The 19168-nt window shown below is 45.6% G+C and overlaps 1 protein-coding gene across 1 annotated transcript in view; it reads left to right on the top strand.

The window, feature by feature from the left end:
- Positions 1–18663, top strand: part of AGXT2 (alanine--glyoxylate aminotransferase 2) — a 131815-nt gene extending 113152 nt beyond the window's left edge. Inside the window, exons 11-14 of the mRNA XM_063960767.1 lie at positions 4143–4231; positions 12046–12195; positions 17054–17152; positions 18410–18663. Coding sequence (XP_063816837.1) covers positions 4143–4231; positions 12046–12195; positions 17054–17152; positions 18410–18514 — 443 coding nt within the window. The 3' untranslated portion in view covers positions 18515–18663. The remainder of the gene's footprint in view (positions 1–4142; positions 4232–12045; positions 12196–17053; positions 17153–18409) is intronic.
- Positions 18664–19168: the final 505 nt, after the last annotated feature.

Raw genomic sequence — 19168 nt, 5'->3', positions numbered from 1 at the left:
ATACTGTCCCTGTCAAGGGTATCAATATTTTCAGTCAGGGAATCCGACCAAGCCACCCCAGCGCTGCACATCCAGGCTGAGGCGATCGCTGGTCGCAGTATAACACCAGTATGTGTGTATATACTTTTTAGGATATTTTCCAGCCTCCTATCAGCTGGCTCCTTGAGGGCGGCCGTATCTGGAGACGGTAACGCCACTTGTTTTGATAAGCGTGTGAGCGCCTTATTCACCCTAAGGGGTGTTTCCCAACGAGCCCTAACTTCTGGCGGGAAAAGGTATACCGCCAATAATTTTCTATCGGGGGAAACCCACGCATCATCACACACTTCATTTAATTTATCTGATTCAGGAAAAACTACAGGTAGTTTTTTCACACCCCACATAATACCCTTTTTTGTGGTACTTGTAGTATCAGAAATATGTAACACCTCCTTCATTGCCCTTAACATGTAACGTGTGGCCCTAATGGAAAATACGTTTGTTTCTTCACCGTCGACACTGGAGTCAGTGTCCGTGTCTGTGTCTGTGTCGACCGACTGAGGTAAATGGGCGTTTTAAAGCCCCTGACGGTGTTTGAGACGCCTGGACAGGTACTAATTGGTTTGCCGGCCGTCTCATGTCGTCAACCGACCTTGCAGCGTGTTGACATTATCACGTAATTCCCTAAATAAGCCATCCCTTCCGGTGTCGACTCCCTAGAGAGTGACATCACCATTACAGGCAATTGCTCCGCCTCCTCACCAACATCGTCCTCATACATGTCGACACACACGTACCGACACACAGCACACACACAGGGAATGCTCTGATAGAGGACAGGACCCCACTAGCCCTTTGGGGAGACAGAGGGAGAGTTTGCCAGCACACACCAAAACGCTATAATTATACAGGGACAACCTTATATAAGTGTTTTCCCGTATAGCATCTTAATATATAATAATATCGCCAAATAAGTGCCCCCCCTCTCTGTTTTAACCCGGTTTCTGTAGTGCAGTGCAGGGGAGAGCCTGGGAGCCTTCCTAGCAGCGGAGCTGTGTAGGAAAATGGCGCTGTGTGCTGAGGAGAATAGGCCCCGCCCCCTTTTCGGCGGGCTTCTTCTCCCGTTTTTCTGACAACCTGGCAGGGGTTAAATACATCCATATAGCCCCAGAGGCTATATGTGATGTATTTTTAGCCAGCATAGGTACTTTCATTGCTGCCCAAGGCGCCCCCCCCAGCGCCCTGCACCCTCAGTGACCGTTGGTGTGAAGTGTGCTGAGAGCAATGGCGCACAGCTGCCGTGCTGTGCGCTACCTTAAGAAGACTGGGAAGTCTTCAGCCGCCGATTTCTGGACCTCTTCTCTCTTCAGCATCTGCAAGGGGGTCGGCGGCGCGGCTCCGGTGACCCATCCAGGCTGTACCTGTGATCGTCCCTCTGGAGCTAGTGTCCAGTAGCCTAAGAAGCCAATCCATCCTGCACGCAGGTGAGTTCACTTCTTCTCCCCTAAGTCCCTCGTTGCAGTGAGCCTGTTGCCAGCAGGACTCACTGAAAATAAAAAACCTAACAAAACTTTTACTCTAAGCAGCTCTTTAGGAGAGCCACCTAGATTGCACCCTTCTCGGCCGGGCACAAAAACCTAACTGAGGCTTGGAGGAGGGTCATAGGGGGAGGAGCCAGTGCACACCACCTGATCCTAAAGCTTTTACTTTTGTGCCCTGTCTCCTGCGGAGCCGCTATTCCCCCATGGTCCTGACGGAGTCCCCAGCATCCACTTAGGACGTCAGAGAAAAAGCAATACGTTTAGTTAAAGTTGCAGAAAAGCCTCATGCCTGAGCCAAGCTTACGTGATATTTACAAATAATGATATTCTATAATACATAGGGGCAGATCCGCAGAACTGATTATATATACTGTGTGTGTGTGTGTGTGTGTGTGTGTGTGTGTGTGTGTGTGTGTGTGTGTGTGTGTGTGTGTGTGTATATATATATATATATATATATATATATACACACACACACACACACACACACATATATATACCGGTGCACCCCAAATCTAGGAATAGTTGAGTGCTGTGGAATAGTGCTTTTATATATATATATTTGATCTTTAAAGATTCAGTTATATCAGGTATGGTTCCCAAAGACTGGCGTATAGCGAAAGAAGTGCCAATATTCAAAGAGGGAAGTAAAGCTGAACTGAATAATTATAGACCAGTTAGTTTTACATCTATAGTGGGGAAAGTATTGGGAGGTATTCTAAGGGATAGTATTCAGAAGTTCCTTGAAGTCAATGAGGTCATTAAAAGGAATCAACATGGATTTGTGAAGGACAGATCATGTCAAACCAACTTACTGGCTTTTATGAAACAGTAAGTGCAAACCTTGATCAGGGTAAGGAGGTGGATGTAATCTTTTTAGACTTTGCCAAAGCTTTCGACACAGTACCACACATGTGACTTATCTATAAGCTACAAGAAACAGGGCTAGGAAGCACAATATGCACTTGGGTCAAAAATTTGTTAGATAATAGGGAGCAGCGCGTTGTGGTTAATGGATCATTTTCAAATTGGACTGAAGTGCTAAGTGGTGTGCCACAAGGGTCTGTACTAGGACCACTATTGTTCAACATTTTCATTAACGACCCAACAGAAGGTCTAGAGAGCATGGTGTCAATTTTTGCAGACGATACCAAATTGTGTAAAGTTATAAATACGGAGGGGGATGCTGAGTCTCTTCAGAATGACTTAGTTAAATTAGAAGCATGGGCAGCCAAATGGAGAATGCGCTTCAATACAGACAAGTGTAAGGTAATGCACTGTGGTAGCAAGAACAAAAATTACACCTACATACTAAATGGGGTAACATTAGGGGATTCTGTACTGGAAAAGGACTTAGGTGTTCACATAAAACAGCAAACTAAGCAGCAGTACCTAAAGTAGGATTGCAGCAAAGAAGGCTAATATATAAATCACTAGTGAGGCCAAATCTTGAATACTGTGTGCAATTTTGGGCACCATACTACAAAAAGTATTTTCTGGAGCTAGAAAAGGTTCAGAGGCGGGTGACCAAACTAATTAAGGGTATGGAGAATCTGGAATACGAGGAAAGGCTTGCAAGGCTAGGCATGTTTACACTGGAAAAGAGAAGACTAAGAGGGGACATGATCAACATCTACAAATATATAAGGGGACAATACACAGAGCTTGCGCAGGACCTGTTTTTGGTAAGCTCAGCACAGAGGACACGTGGACACTCACTTAGGTTAGAGGAGATTCCGCACAATGCGGCATAAAGGTTTTTTCACAGTAAGGACAATAGGTGTTTGGAATTCCCTGCCAGAGGGAGTTGTAATTGTGGACTCAGTCTTTAAGAATGGGTTTGATAAATTTCTAATGGATAAGGATATCCAGGGTTATGGTGCGTAGTCGCGCACTATAGTTACTATGAAAAGAGGAATAAAACACAACGGCTGACATCATCAGACAAAATTTAAACCAAAATAATCCTGCATAGGGGACCACAAATAGGTTAACTTGATGGACAAATTGTCTTTTTTCAACCTTAGATACTATGTTACTTCTTTCATTGAGCTATAAATTCTCCCATAACTCCTGGGACCAGGGCCATCTAAATGTATAGGCAAACTGGGCAGCTGCCCATGGTCCCAAGATTCTAGGGGCCTTCGAGCAGGAGTGGGCTGAGCTTGGGGGCATTACTCTTCTTAGGAATATCTGCTAACATTCTTAGTAAACAAGATAACATATGCAGTTATAGTGAACTTAAAGGGGAACTCCAAATAAATTGACAATTCCTCTAATCGAACACCTTACTCCCAAATCTCTAGTTCCACAGGTTCTCCTGTCCAGGACTCAGAAGACACCAGTGACCGTAACATCAACTGGCACATCCTCTAGAGTAATAGATTGGAGACACTGTGGGTTGCCAAATCAGGTGATTGGCCAAGTTAGGTAGTAGGCATAGGAACTCTACACTTCCTCTAGTTTAGGAAAGGGAGGACACTACGGATAACTGGAGTTGCTGTAATTGAGTCATTCCTCTAACACTATGAAGAACAGCGTAACAAGTCCAACGCTTACCAGCTGACATCATCACACCTTTAGTGAGACTGGCAAACACAGCACTTGTTTCTTTTTTTGCAGAGATCGCCAGCTCTTTGGCTCCGGCTCTGACCTTCAATACCTTTGGAGGGAACCCTGTTGCAAGTACAGTAGGCTCTGCAGTACTGGATGTAAGTTTACTGAGCTAAAGTATTTGTGATTTATATACACTGGCAGATTAACAATTAACAAACGGTGACTGCTGGCCGGTGACAGGCAGGCTCCCTGGTTCCTACTGGACCCTAGGTGGCCGCCTACACCTCCTTCTTCATAATCCATTCCAGGTCATATATATAAACTATTTTCTTAATTATTGCTCTCTAAGAGCAACACAAATCACTCGTATGTACAATAAAGTTTATATCTAATCCTTATGTCCATGTATCACCATATCAAACACTAGTGGCCTTCTTTCCTGGAATTTCTGGGAAATGGAAATTGAGGTTCTTCCAGGAAGGAAGGCAACTCTCCTGCATCCCCAGGGCCTTCGTCAGGTGAAGGTGACCTGGGTACAGGGAGGGGGAGGGGGTAGAGGGCATGACTAAATCTGCAGCACCACGCTTTCCCCGTGACCTGACTCTCTTTGAATTAGGAAATGACATTGATAATTGAAGCATCGATGGTTCAGAGCCTTTTCATGCCCAAAAGAATGGTAACAGTAGCCGTGTAGGTACTCTACTCAAAAGCGCTGGGAATTTGATCTCTCCCATAAATGTTTACACTATTTATCTTCTGGAGGTCATCCCTACTTTTGACCTCCCGGAGGACACTGGATATCGGACGGTAACTACATGCACCATGGGGGTAATTCCAAGTTGATCGCAGCAGGAAATTTTTTAGCAGTTGGGCAAAACCATGTGCACTGCAGGGGAGGCAGATATAACATGTGCAGAGAGAGTTAGATTTGGGTGGGTTATTTTATTTCTGTGCAGGGTAAATACTGGCTGCTTTATTTTTACTCTGCAATTTAGATTTCAGTTTGAATACACCCCACCCAAATCTAACTCTCTCTGCACATGTTATATCTGCCTCACCTGCACTGCAGCATGGTTTTGCCCAATTGCTAACAGAATTCCTGCTGCGATCAACTTGGAATTACCCCCCATATGTCTACAATAGGTTTTGCTCTTTGTGCAAATGACAGAACTGATCACTTATACTTTAAAGTGGAATAAAACAATCTCATAATGAAAACACTATGAGTTGGAGGATTACTTCTTTACCACTTTCTTCACTGTATTCCATCTAGAAGGCTTCAGGTTTGGGACCTACATTGCCAAGAGGAGGGATTTCACACCTGCCCGGTCATCATCTTCATATTAGATTTAGGAGCAGAATGATCAAAGGGGAAAAGCTTTATTGCTGGTAACAGCTGGAAATGTTGCTTATTATTCTTATTCTTTATTTATATGGCGCACACTTACAGTTCAAGACAATATAGGACAGGTATAGAAAACTCCAGGGACGTGCAGTCAGGGGAGGCAGTGCCTCCCCTGTCATTAATGATTAATATAATACTAAGAAGATACTTATGACACATGTTCTGTGTTATAAGTATCTGCTTTAGTCTTTTTAAATCGTTTTAGTAATTTTTACATGATAAAAACTGTTTTAAATGTGTGCAGGAGGCACCGCTCTCGGTGCCTCCCGCTGTCTATGTTAAAGGGCCGGAAGCGGGGGGCGGAGCCAAGAATTGGGCAGTGAAAGCCCATTAAAAAAACCAGCAAAAGCGGCACTTACCAGAAGTGCCTCTGTGACAGGGGCGTACTTTCAGCCCGTATGAAAGCACGCCCCGTCACTAACAGTGATGTGATTGGGCCAATACAGGAGGGAGGGAGATACCCTCCGACGTGTAGGATTTTTTTATTCATTATTTTTATTAATTATATGCCTCCGCCCACTACCCCCTGCGCCGCCTGTCCCCCAGTAGCAGTCCAGTCAGCGGGGAAGGAGGGGCCGTGATCCACTCACTTCTGTCGGCTCCTCTGGCTTCGTGAGACCTGACACGCTGCGGTGCACTGCATTTCAGCCATGTACACGGTAGGCTGAGCTAAAAACCGTGGGCAGGGGGTCCGGCTGCTGCTGGCCGGGATTTACAGCGGGGGGGGTGTTCGGCGGCGGGCGGCTGGCCGGGATTTACAGGGGGGGTTTGGCGGTGATAAATCCTATGGCAATGTCTTACTGCTGGGGACATGGGGCATTAGTGTGTGAGGGGCTAGTAGCAGTACCTCCTGATAACTGCCAGGGTGCAAATGCTGCCCAGTCTGCTGGGGGGGGGGGGGGGGAGGGTTGCTGCTGCTGCTGGCCGGGATCTTTTTTTTTGGGGGGGGGCACTTTGTAATGTACTGAGCTCACTCATGCTGTATTCAAGAGACCCATGGCTCAGGGCTGTACTGCATATGTTGTATGCTGTACTGCCGGCAGAGGTTGCAGTCAAGATCCCGCCGGATGGAATCCCGGCGGTCGGAGTACCGACACCGGGTTTCCGACCAGCACAATCCCAACATATTCTCCCTCTGTGTGTCCACAACACCCATAAAGGGAGAATAAATTAGTGTGCCGAACATAGCGAGGCACCGTGCCCGCAGCGTGACGAGCATAGCGAGCCCGCAAGGGGCTGCGTTGCACTCGCCCCCCTGTCGGTATTGTGCCGGTCGGGATCCCAGTGTCGGTATTCCGACCACCGGGATCCCGTCCGGCGGGATCTCGTACTGATCCCGCCGGCAGAATGGGCTCTTCCTAGTATCACCCTCTCCCTGTCACCCTCTACTGTCACCCATTGCTGTCACTCTCTCCCTGGCATCACCCTCTACTATCACCCACTGCCGTCACCCACTACTGTCACCTTCTCCCTGTCACCCTCTTTCTGTCTCCAGTTCCCTGGCATCACCCTCACCCTGGCTTCACACACTGCTGTCACCTTCTCCCTGTTAGCCTCTTCCTGTCACCAGCTCCCTGGCATCACACTCTGCTATCACCCACTCACTGGCATCACCCTCTCGCTATCACCCTCTCCCTGACATTTCTCAGTCACCCTCTCCCTGATGTCACCCACTGCTGTCATCCTCTCCCTGGTGTCACCCTATCCCTAGCACCCACTGCTTTCTCCATCACCCTTTACCTGTCACCCACTGCATCTCACCTGCATCATGGTCTCCCCATCACCATCTCTCTCCTGTCACCCTCTGTCTTTCCAAAGTATCACCCTCTCCTCGTCATACGACCACACACCTTGTTGTGAGTCCCCACCCTCATTGCGAGACCACACTCACTTTTCTGGGAGCACATGTACTTTCAGCACAGGCATCGACACGGGGGCAGTAGCGGGCATTGGCAGGACATGGTGGACATTATGGCTAAAGTGCCTCACCAGCCACTGACTTCACCGCACGCCACTGGAAAACTCTGGGTTAGGTGCCATCAAAGGGAGTAAGGAGTATAAGATAGTGTAAGTAAGAAAAGGAAAGACACATGAGGAAAGAAGTCCCTGCTCTTGCGGTAGTATACTGTATTTCTTGTTTTGCCCTATACATGTAAGCGGCTACATCTGGCAATCATCCTAGTGGCATTAGGTTTCACCAAACTCTGCTACACAATATATTCTCGTCTATTCTTTATGATAACACAAGTAGACGGGGAAAAAAAGCTTTGTTTTTCAGGATAAAACTTTTTAAAATAATGGTGCAATTGCCCTGTTATCAGAAAATAGATATTATTTGCCGGGAGTGTCAGTGGCGCACACAGGGGGGGGGGTTTCCAAGTACCTGGAAACCCCCCTGATGAGCCGAATTTTCTATTTTTGAGACGGAGACATAGCTCTCTTCTAGTTACAGAATGCCCAGCGGGGAGCTGCTGGCTGCGCATGCTCAGCCACAGCAGCTCCCTCCGTCCTCACACAGCTGCCCGTCTGCTCCAAGCCCCTGGTGGGGAAAACAGTCTATAACAACGTGTGTATGTATATATTTGTAGTTATGTATGTATGTGTGTTTGTGCTTGTGTATGTATGTAGGTATATGTGTATGTATGTGTTTGTGTATGAGTGTGTTAGTGTATATATGTATGAATGTATATACACATACTATATATGTGTGTATATGTATGTGTGTGTATATATATATATATATATATATATATATATATACATACATTGCTATTTGCCATTAAAGTTATAACGGATTCCAGACTGCTGAGTGCCGCCTGCTTTTTTCTTGGAACTACACATTGGGATACAAGCCCCACAAGGAGGGCACCGCAGCACAGTATCACTCTTTGGCTTTGAGTGCCGGACAACATTTGGTTATATACATACATTTATATATACATGCACACATACATATACATAGACACACACACCCCATAGTAAAACCCCCCTCACAAAATCCTGCGTTTGCCCATGAGGGTAACGGTAAATATGATTCAAATATATTTATAATAATAAATTATATATGGCTTAGATTATGTTATATCTACTGTATTGTGGATAGTGGATATTGGGGCAGATATGTTAACCTGAAGAAGGCATAAGGAAGTGATAAACCAGTGATAAGCGCAAGGTGATAAACGCACCAGCCAATCAGCTCCCAATATGTAAATTAACAATTAGGAGCTGATTCGCTTTTGCGTTTATCACCTTGCACTTATCACTGGTTTATCACTTCCTTATGCCGTCACCAGGCTTAATACATCTGCCCCATTGATAAGTTTCCTCTCCTGATATCCTGGCATCTCCTGAGTCTGACTGGGTCCCACCACAGCAACCTCTTTAAAATCTAGAAAGGATTTGTCTGGAGTTTGCATCCTCATTATATCTATATATGCAAAAAACAATTGATATTTTTCTTTGTTCTAATGGTAGATCAGGAAGGTCAAATCGATGTTCCAATTCCATATATGCACCAGGCCCCTGCAAGCGCTGTATACCATCCTGGATACTGTTGCCATGGCATCGGAGTACCACTGAACTGTCACAAAAAAAAAAAAACAGTGACAAAATAATATCAGGTTGCCGAGCTAAGATAAAAGATAACACTTTATACTACTACTATATATTTTTCTTTAATAAATAGGACATTTGTACGGTTGTCATCTTCAAGTACAGATCACCAGCTTCATCTTGGGGTGGGGCCTTTGATACTAAGAACAATGCTATTTATTACTCTCAGCACTCATTTCTCCATGAGGGAAATGTACTAAGCCGTGGAACGAGATGGAATGAAGTAAGTTTGGCGGCCGTGCGGTATGCCGGCTGATCTCTGAAAATTTTTTTTTAAAGGGGCAATCAAGAACAAAGCTAAACCATGCCTTGTACATGATTGCCCCTTTAAAAAAAAACAGTCATTAGATCCTTCCCTTTCAGAGAGATTTTCTTATCAAAACGTGATGTATTTATATAGATTACCCATAGCAGGGGCGTTTCTACAGAGGAGGGGGCCCATGTGCACCTCCGGGTTGGCCCCCTCCTCTGTACGGCGCTGTAGACTCCGGCATTGTGCCGGAGTCTACTGCGCATGCGCAGGTCTCCGGAAACATGACGCCCGCCATGATCCGGAGACCAATTTGGATACCGCGCATGCGCGGCGCCCATTTTGGTGGCGATTTCCACTGCGATTGCAGGTCCCAGCGCTGGACTCCAGCAAGGTAAGTGTTAAAATGGGTGCAGTGTGGGCAGGCTCGGACTGGCCCACAGGGGTACAGAGGAATCCACCGGTAGGCCCCACTGCCTGGGGGCCCCTCCTCCTCTAGGGATCAGGTTCTAGACTGTGCACTTGATATATTATACATATGTTACCTTATACTGCACAGGATTATGATGTATTCTCTACAGTACATTGCTGTCATTAATCTGGCACATTATCATGCATGCACTAGCTTTAACTACTATATAAATTATCAAGGAGTCCAGACCAGGTACTCTATAATGGTTAACCAAACCTCTGTGGTGGCTGGCCACACCCCCTTTGGAGGCTGGCCACACCCCTAATCATGGGCCCCTACCACTGCATACCCCCGGTGGGCCCTTCATGCTCCAGTCCGACACTGGGTGTGGGCCCCCCCTGGACCCAGGGGCCCGTGTGCACTGCACCCATTGCACCCATTATAGAAACACCAATGTTCCATAGCATTACCTTATTTCTTTTCATCATTGGTATTGTACTTTTTGGCATGTCCTCACCTTTTCTCCTTTCCAGAGTGTATTGTATCTTTCAGTATGCAGCCTGTGCACGGGATGCGGTCAACTGATCTATAATCAAAATCCCAGCCATTGACCGACTGTCAAAATCCCGACATTTAAAATCCCGACATTTAAAACGTTGACAGGTGAAAAAGTCGACATGAGTTTTTCATTGAAACCAACTTGTTCATACTTTACCATCCCAATGGACCTGGACAGGGAATATAATAGTGTGCCGAGCGCAGCAAGGCACCGTGCCCGCAGCATGGGGAGCTGTACACTTATACGGGTCCATGTCGACCTATGCCGACATACACACACAAAAAACAATGAAAAGCTTTTGTTGACTATTTGGCCTGTCGACATTTTAAATGTCAGTATTTTGACCTTGTCAGTATTTTAAATGTCGGTATTTTGACCTTGTCCGGATTCTGACCGTCGTCGATTGTTGTCAGGATTTTAACCGCCGGGATTTTGATTGTAGGTATGTCATACTAAACCCCCATGCACCACAGTGTGCCTTTTTGCTTTGTTCTATACTTTTATACAGTTTTGGTTGTGGATAATGTTGTGATGTTATTGAGGGATTATCAGCCGTGTCTGTGATTTCATCCTGAGTGGAGGTGGTGTGGGATGAGAAGGTATGGGACATAACAGAAGTGTTTGGAGACATCACTGACACAAGGTGGAAGTGGTCAGTGTTCGCCCGGCAGTCATTACATGCTAAATATATAGCTACTTAAATAGTGGAAATTTGCACAAAACAAAGTTAAGAATAAAGGAAAAGTGTAATTTTTCTATATCATCAACAATATCATCTTACATAACTCCTATAAGTAATAAATACAGTATGTTTGTTCCAATATTAGTACAACAAAGACTGTATAAAAATTGTTTAGGGTTATACAGAAAAAAAATGTATTATCCTCGAAGTTGACACAATATATAAATGTAAAAATTAGATGCCAGTGACACCCGATGCGGCAAGTAGCCCCACACACACCCAAAATGGGGGTATGGCCTTGCAGAAAGGCCACGTTAATTTGGCTCCCTGTCACTGCAGAGGAGCCGGCCTTTTGGTGTCACTCCATTGAAGGTTGACACCCTGGTGCGGTTCCAAACCCTCCTTGGGGTTGCGGTCGTTAGGTCGACATGCATTAGGTCGACATGCATTGGGTCGGCCACTAAAGATTGACATGCACTAGGTCGACAGGTTCATTAGGTCGACATGTGCAAAGTCGACAGGTCAAAAGGTAGACGTGAGTTTTTCACGATTTTTTCTCATCTTCTGACCTTTTTCATACTTTACGATCCACGTGGACTACTAATGGGAACGGTAATCTGTGCCGAGTGCAGCGGCATTAATTGGGGTTCCCCGTCACTGTACGAAGAAACCGACACCAAAAACAGTTAAAAAAAACAAAACATGTCGACCTTTCGACCTTGCACATATCGACCTAACGACCCTGTCGACCTAGACAACCTGTTGACATTTAATGGTCGACCCAATGCATGTCGACCCATACCCCCTCCTTGTGATGTCTCTGTTTCTGTTAAAGGATCAAAAAAAGACTTCTTCAATGATTCAAAAATATCCGTGTGGCCCAATTCCCCTGTGAAGTCATCACACTGTAAATATTGTGTCTACTTTCTATGTGTTTGCAACCAAAAAATTCCGGCTACAGAGGACGAGATAATGCTACAGTTATTCATTATAATATATCAGTGCCAGTGAGTTAGATTTGATGTAACCCGTCTGGTCTCCCTCTGCAGGCTATCCGTGAGGATGATCTACAAAACAACTGTAAGGCAGTAGGGACCCACTTGCTGCTGGAGCTCGCTAAGCTTCGGGACATGTATGACATTGTCGGAGATGTTCGTGGGAAAGGGTTAATGATTGGGGTAGAGATGGTAACGGACAAGGTAAGAAACGATTAGCACTGTAATATAAAAAATATCCTGATTTGTGTCAGTAGTGTTACAGGACCAGTGCAAACCATGCTGCCTCTTCCTGATCTAGAACATTTCTTCCTCCTTATAGTGGCCTATGTCAGTGTTCCTACCTTCTACTGTATGATGTGTATGTGACTGTAGAGTCCTATTAGGAAGATATTGACAAAATGTGGTCAGCTGCTACTCTAGCCCAATAATTACTTACTATACATTATTATTTGTATTTTTTATTGTTGAATTATTTATTTGATTTCCTTATACACTTCTATAAAACCCTCTATCTCTCAGTATAAGGTCTGACTTATGTCATTAGGCATTTCAAATAAGAAGTGTTATGGTAGACTTGGTAACACTTTTTCTGCGAAGTACACAGGGTTCCACAGGGAAACATCAAGGTGTAGAGTGGATCTTGATCCAGAAGCACCAACATGTTAAAGCTTTAGCTGTCCCAGGATGTTTTGGGTCCTCCTCCAGGCACTGAGAGCTCAGTTTCGATAACCAGTCCAATGCAGGAGCAGGCAAGAGAGAAGGCCGATGTTAGTCACATAGAACAACATTCTCATGACAGGAGTAGGTACCAGCGGCTAATGCCATACAACCCAAAGAAGCAAGGTGCGTCAGGGTGGGCGCCCTGTGGAATCCCGTGTACTTTGCAGAAAAGTGTTAACAATGGTAAGTCTACCATAACACTTCTTTTCTGCCGCAGTGTACACAGTTTTCCACAGGGAAACATCGGGGATGTCCTAAAGCAGTTACTCAAGGGAGAGGACGCGCCTTAGCGGATGTGAGAATCCGGCGTCCAAAGGAAGCATCCTGGGAACAAAGGTATCAAAGTCATAGAACCTAAGAAACATGTTCACTGAGGACCACATAGCCACAGGGCCGTCTTAACAGCAGTGTAGGCCCCTGGGCATAGTAATGCACTGGGGCCCCTACCCATTATCCAGCGGTACGGGTGGGGGTGCTATCAGCGGGAGCTTTGATGTCCTTCGGGCGGTAGGGTGTGTTCTATCTTCCACTCAGCATGTAGGACCTGGAGGAATAATTTCTGCTAATTACTCCTTTACTGCACAAATGGGGTGGGAGGCAGAACATTAAACTGTAGAAGGAGAAATTGGGTTGAATGAAGGGGCCCTGGTACACGACTTCCAGGGTGGTAGGGGGTGTTTAATATTTAGGGGAGGGGTCAATAGTTGAGTGGGCTTAATATTCATAATTTTCTGGTGAGAGGTTAGCTTGCTTGACTGCAGATATCTCAAGTTCCTGGAAATAGATTTCTTAGCTTTGAATGTGATAATACACTACAGAGTCCCACCTTTCAAGAGGTACTGGGAACTTGGGGATCAGTGTTCAGGAGCCTGAGCAATCCACCAATGAAAATATAAAACTGCATATTAGGCATGTGGAGCTGGAGCAGAGACCAGCTGCATGAAGGTTGATATCTCTGGTTCTGGGCATAGTAGAGACAAGCTGCCAGTGTTCACCAAAAGGGGAGAGTCCCAGCTTTTGGATTATGTCCTCAGAAAAACTCTACATCAGACAGAACCCAAGATATCTGGCTGGGAAGAGCAATTAACAGGCTTGGATGGGGTCCACTGCTTTGAAGTCGGATATCTCCGGTTCCCCAGGGCCGATTTAAAAAAAATCTGGTACCCTTGGAAAGAGGGGACACTCAGCTATCAGACTAGGATCCGCATACTCCTGGGGTCCTTGGGCAACTGCCCATTGAGCCCATATGAAAAGACGGCCCTGCGTAGCCACCTTGCACAATTGTTCTGTGGACGCACCACGGAAGCCCAAGAAGCAGGAGCTAGGAGTCCAGCCTGCGCATAAGCTAGTGCAATCACCATTCTAATCCATCTGGCCAAGGTTTGCTTGTTCGCAGGCCATCCACACTTGTGGAAACCAAACTGGACAAAGAGGGCATCCGACCGCCTAGTAGAGGCAGTCCTCTCCATGTAGATACGGAGAGCCCTCACCACATCCAAAGAACGTTCTTTGGCTGACAAGTCTGAAGAGATAAAGGCCGGGACACAAACTCTTGGTTAAGGTGAAATGATGACACCACCTTAGGTAAATAACTGGGTCGAGCGCGCAGAACTGCCTGGTCACAGTGAAAGCTCAGAAAGGGAGGACGACAGGACAAAGCGCCTAAGTCTGACACCCTTCTTGCAGAGGCAATAGTCAGCAAGAATAGGACCTTGCCATTTAACGTCCACCGACTCAAGAGTTTCAAAGGGAGACTCTTGCAGAGCATTCAGCACAACAGACAGATCCCATGGAGCCACTGGAGGGACATAGGGGGTCATTCCGACCTTGTCGCACGCAGGCGGATTTTTGCACTGCTACGACCAGGTAATTACCGCCTACAGGGGAGGGGGTAAACGCTGTGCAGGGGAACGGTCGCTTGTGCGGAGCTGCACAAACAAAAGTTTCTGCAGTCTCTGCACAGCTCAGGACTTACTCAGCCGCTGCGACATTCCATGCTGAAGCTGACATCAGGATCCCTTCCTGGAAACGGCCGGGCACGCCTGCGTTCGGCAAGACACTCCCAGGAAACTGTGAGTTGACACCCCCAGGCAGCCTCTTCCTGTCAATCTTCTTACGTTCACCACTGCAAACGCTTTCTTCGTTGTTTTCGTCACTGCCAGCGACGCGCCTGCGCATTGCGGCCGGCACGCATATGCTGCTGAGACCCGATTGCACGGCTGCATAAAACTGCAGCGTGCAATCGGGTCGGAATGACCCCCATAGGGAGGCTAAATATGTAGAACACCCTGAGTGAATGTATGAACATCCGGTATAGAGGCAATCTTGCGCTGAAACCACACCGACAAGCAGATGTACTGTATGAACCCTAAGGGAAGCCAGACGAAGACCTAAATCCAAGCCTCTTTGTAGAAAGGCCAGAATTCTGGAAGTCTTAAATCTACCAGCGTCATAGTTCTTATCAGCACACCAGGTGAAATAAGTATGCCAAACTCTGCAATAAATCCAGGCAGAGGCCGGTTTGCGGGCCTTTAGCATGGTTTGAATAACCGCCTCAGTAAATCCTTTGGCCCTCAGGAGTGATGCTTTAAGAGCCACGCCATCAAAGCAGTCTGGCCAGGTCCGGGTAGAGACAAGGGCCCTGTATGAGGAGGTCTTGACGCTGTGGAAGAAGGGGACGCCCTGTCGACAGACCCTGCAGGTTTGAGACCCAATGCCGTCTGGGCCATGCCTGAGCGACTAGGATAAGCATTCCTCCTTCTTTTTTGAACTTCCGCAGTACCCTGGGCAAGAGTGACACTGGAGGGATTATGTAAGGAAGCCGAAAGTTCCACGGAACCGCCAGAGCGTCAATGAATGCTGCTTGAGGATCCCTGGTCCGTGATCCAAAGACCGGAACCTTGTGATTGTGTCAGAGGTTCCCAAACTAGGTCCTCAAGGCACCCCAACAGTCCAGGATTTAGGTATATCCATGGCTCAGCATAGATGGTTAAATCAAATTGACTTGGGTGCTAATTAAGTCACCTGTGTCCAGGCATGGATACATTTAAAACCTGGACCGTAGGGGCGCCTTGAGGACCGCGTTTGAGAACCTCTGGTTTAAATGGAGTTGAGATTGTAATAGACATGAGGGTGTGGATCAATGGATCAACAACGTTATGGTCGTCAGTCATTAGGGCGACACCAAATGGTCAACAGATAGAACAGATCAACAGAGCTTAATGTCAACAGGTACAAAAAGTTGACATGACAATTGTCGACACGTGTTTTTTGGGCCAATCTTGTATATTTCATGTTATGTGAGTGACCACTATAAGTAGGCTCCCTTCGGCCAAGGTCATTATTCTCAATAGATGTCCATGTGGATTGTAAATCCAAGTAAAAAAAAACCCCAAAAATGTGTCAGCTGGTCATGTTGACCTTTTGTACCTGTCGGCCTTAAGCACTGCCAACCTTTCGTCTGTTGTAACTGTTGACCTACCTCATGTCTACCATATGATGTCGACCATTACATTGCCGATCTATCATCCGCATACAAAACGTGATGGAGCTGTTGTGGAGTCACACGCAGCAACGACCATGTCTGCACCTTTTGCCAGTGGTACTTTATGCAAATGTCGCTACAAGCCGTTCATTGGTCTACATCTGAGCAGAAATATGGCTTGATGGATCTTTAGACACCCCCATCGGATGCACCCTGGAAACTTGCACCTGCCCCATGCTAGGTGCAGATTATCGGTCAGAGGGTGGTGTCCATTGGGAATGATTGGGCGTCTGAGTTAGAAACCACTTTAGTGACATACCCGTAAAACAGCCGCCTCCCAGTCACTGGCCAAGACATTTTTGAGACTGTGCATCTTGATTGCAACTGCACCTGTGTGCGCACAGACTCTGGACACTGCGCAGTGCGACTTACTGTAGCTGCACGCACAAAATAAAAGAATCACTGAACTGCGTAGGACATTGGAAGTACGTCTCTCTCAGAATCAGCCCAAATAAATCTTGTAAAGCTTATGAAGGTTAGGTGAGCAGTTCTGGAATTTGATACGCTTGTCTGAATAGGTGAGTTTTCAGGGAACGCTTGAAGGTTTTGAGACTAGAGGAGATTTAGAATTCGAGAAATTAACTTTACACCTAACTTATTTCATTACATGGATTTTCTCCAACCCCTTGTTACTCCTTTTCCCGATCTATAATATTTAACACAAAAATCTTTATCAAAGTATTTTTTAGGAACTGTTTTGTTGGATACATGGTATATAGACATTACATTGAAATGCATAGGTTTACTTTTGGTCAATTTTCTATGAATTAATTGGTTTGTTCCAACTTTATTCAGGAAACGCGTCGGCCTCTCCCAAACGGAGAGCTGAACATCATCTGGGAATACTGTAAAGACAATGGGGTACTGCTTGGAAAAGGAGGACTGTATAATAATGTAAGTTGGATAGGTGATTTACAATGAGTTGACCAGACAGGTGTTTCAATCAAATGTCCCTAAAGATCTGAAAGTCTAAAGATTTGTCTCTGGAAAAACTTTTGTTCCTTGAAAGTCCCTACATTTAATATTGCATATCTGCCGAGTGCAATTGACATTTTCTGTCTCAGTCTGACGATCAGCGGTTGCGTGGAAATGTTGAAAGCTCATCTTTGAACTTCAGTTCCACTAATTGAAAATGAATTGCTAAAATGAAGTTTAAATGGATAAAACATATAGTTTTATTTAAAAATTAAAGCGGCTTAAGCATAGTATTTGCAAATTATTATTATTTTTTAATGCTTTTGGCCTGAGAATGTGATAACAGAACAGTTATCGCAGTTGTACAAGTACCATACTTAAACAGTCTTATTGATGACTGGGAACTAGGAAGCCTTCTCTGCCAAGTCTTTTGCTGGCAGCGAGGCTCATTTGGTAAATATGCCCCTTATTCATCGCAGGTGTGAATTATTAGATCTATACTAAAAAGGGCTACAGTCAAATAGGTCAACCACTAATGGTCGACATGGATAAAAGGTCGACAGTAGAAAATGATGACAGGGCCAAAAGGTCGACATGCAAATGTCTGACACAAAAAAGGTAAACAATTTAATTTTGCTTTTCTGGGTGTTTTGTGTACTGCTTTGCTCGCCATGCTTAGGGTAAGGTGCCAAGCGCAGGTTATTATTCCCAATCGTAGTCCACGTCGATAGTAAAGTATGAAAAAGTTGCAGAAAATGGGGGGGGGGGGGGGGGGGGGGACAAAAAAAAACTTGTCGGCCATTGTCATGTCAACATTTTGACACTGTCTACCTTTTGAAATGTCTACCTTTAGACCCTGTCAACCTAATGCATGCTGACAATTAGTGGTCGACGGGATCAGTATGATATGCCGGCCGTCAGTATAGTCAGTGGGACGGGCGCAAAGAGTCCCCTGGTAGGCTCACTGTGCGCGCCACAGGTTCTGTTCTGTGGACACCCACGAGTGGGAATAGCCCGTTAGCCGGGATGCCGGCGTCGGTATCCTGACCGGCAGGATTCTGACTGTCGGCAACTTAACTGCATCGCGTATTCGACCTATTGCCTGTGGACCTTTTTAGTGTAGATCTATAGACCAGATCCATTCATCGTAGTTCTGCTTATGCTAAGAGCAAAGTGACCTTTGAACCCAGTCCTGGTGCATTCTGCATTGACGCTCTTTTCATTTCCTCTTGGCAGACATTCCGTCTCAAACCTCCAATGTGTGTCACCAAAGAAGATGCTGATTTTGCTGTAGCTGTGTTCCAAGCAGCAATAAACAAATATCTGGAGACATCAACATGAGGAATGGCAGGAAAACTCGCTGTGAGACTTTAATGAATTTATGGGGGAAAAAAGAGAAAAAACACCTAACAAAACTATCTGAGGTGGCCTCGGTCGCTCTAATTAATTGTCTGGTTACTTGTGTTACAAAGATTAAATGTTAATAGTGACTTGTTTTGTGCCTATCTACAAAGATAACCTGAGTACTTGAAGGCCGGGTACACAGCAGAACGATGTGCTTCCCAGGCTGATGGAAGGAGAAATGGGGTGGCCGTACACACTGCACAATCCCGTGTACATGCGATATAGCCTTCCATCCCAGTTTTTATTTCCTAAATCTCTAATTAGCTAATAGTAAGTGCGTCTCCAGCTAGCAAACTCTCCGGGATAGGTACCTTTTAATGAAATCTAAGGAGAGAGTTTAGCTTTAGCATTCGCCCCCTTTACATCTAGTCAAAAATATAATACAGTCAAGTGACATTTAATAAACGTCAGTAATTATACTCTTGCGGTGGTCTGTAGCATGAAAATACTGCACCACATAAAGGTATACGGGACAGCAGAAAGTACACAATTTCACATGGGCTGTAGTCATATTGACATTAACAACATTAATGGTCACAGTCATCGTTGAAATGTAGAATGTTAATTTCTCATACGTCCTAGAGGATGCTG

Source organism: Pseudophryne corroboree, chromosome 1, assembly GCF_028390025.1.
Source record: "Pseudophryne corroboree isolate aPseCor3 chromosome 1, aPseCor3.hap2, whole genome shotgun sequence".
NCBI classification, from domain to species: domain Eukaryota; kingdom Metazoa; phylum Chordata; class Amphibia; order Anura; family Myobatrachidae; genus Pseudophryne; species Pseudophryne corroboree.
Note: the sequence above shows the minus strand (reverse complement) of the source record. Positions and strands in the feature narration are given on the sequence as shown.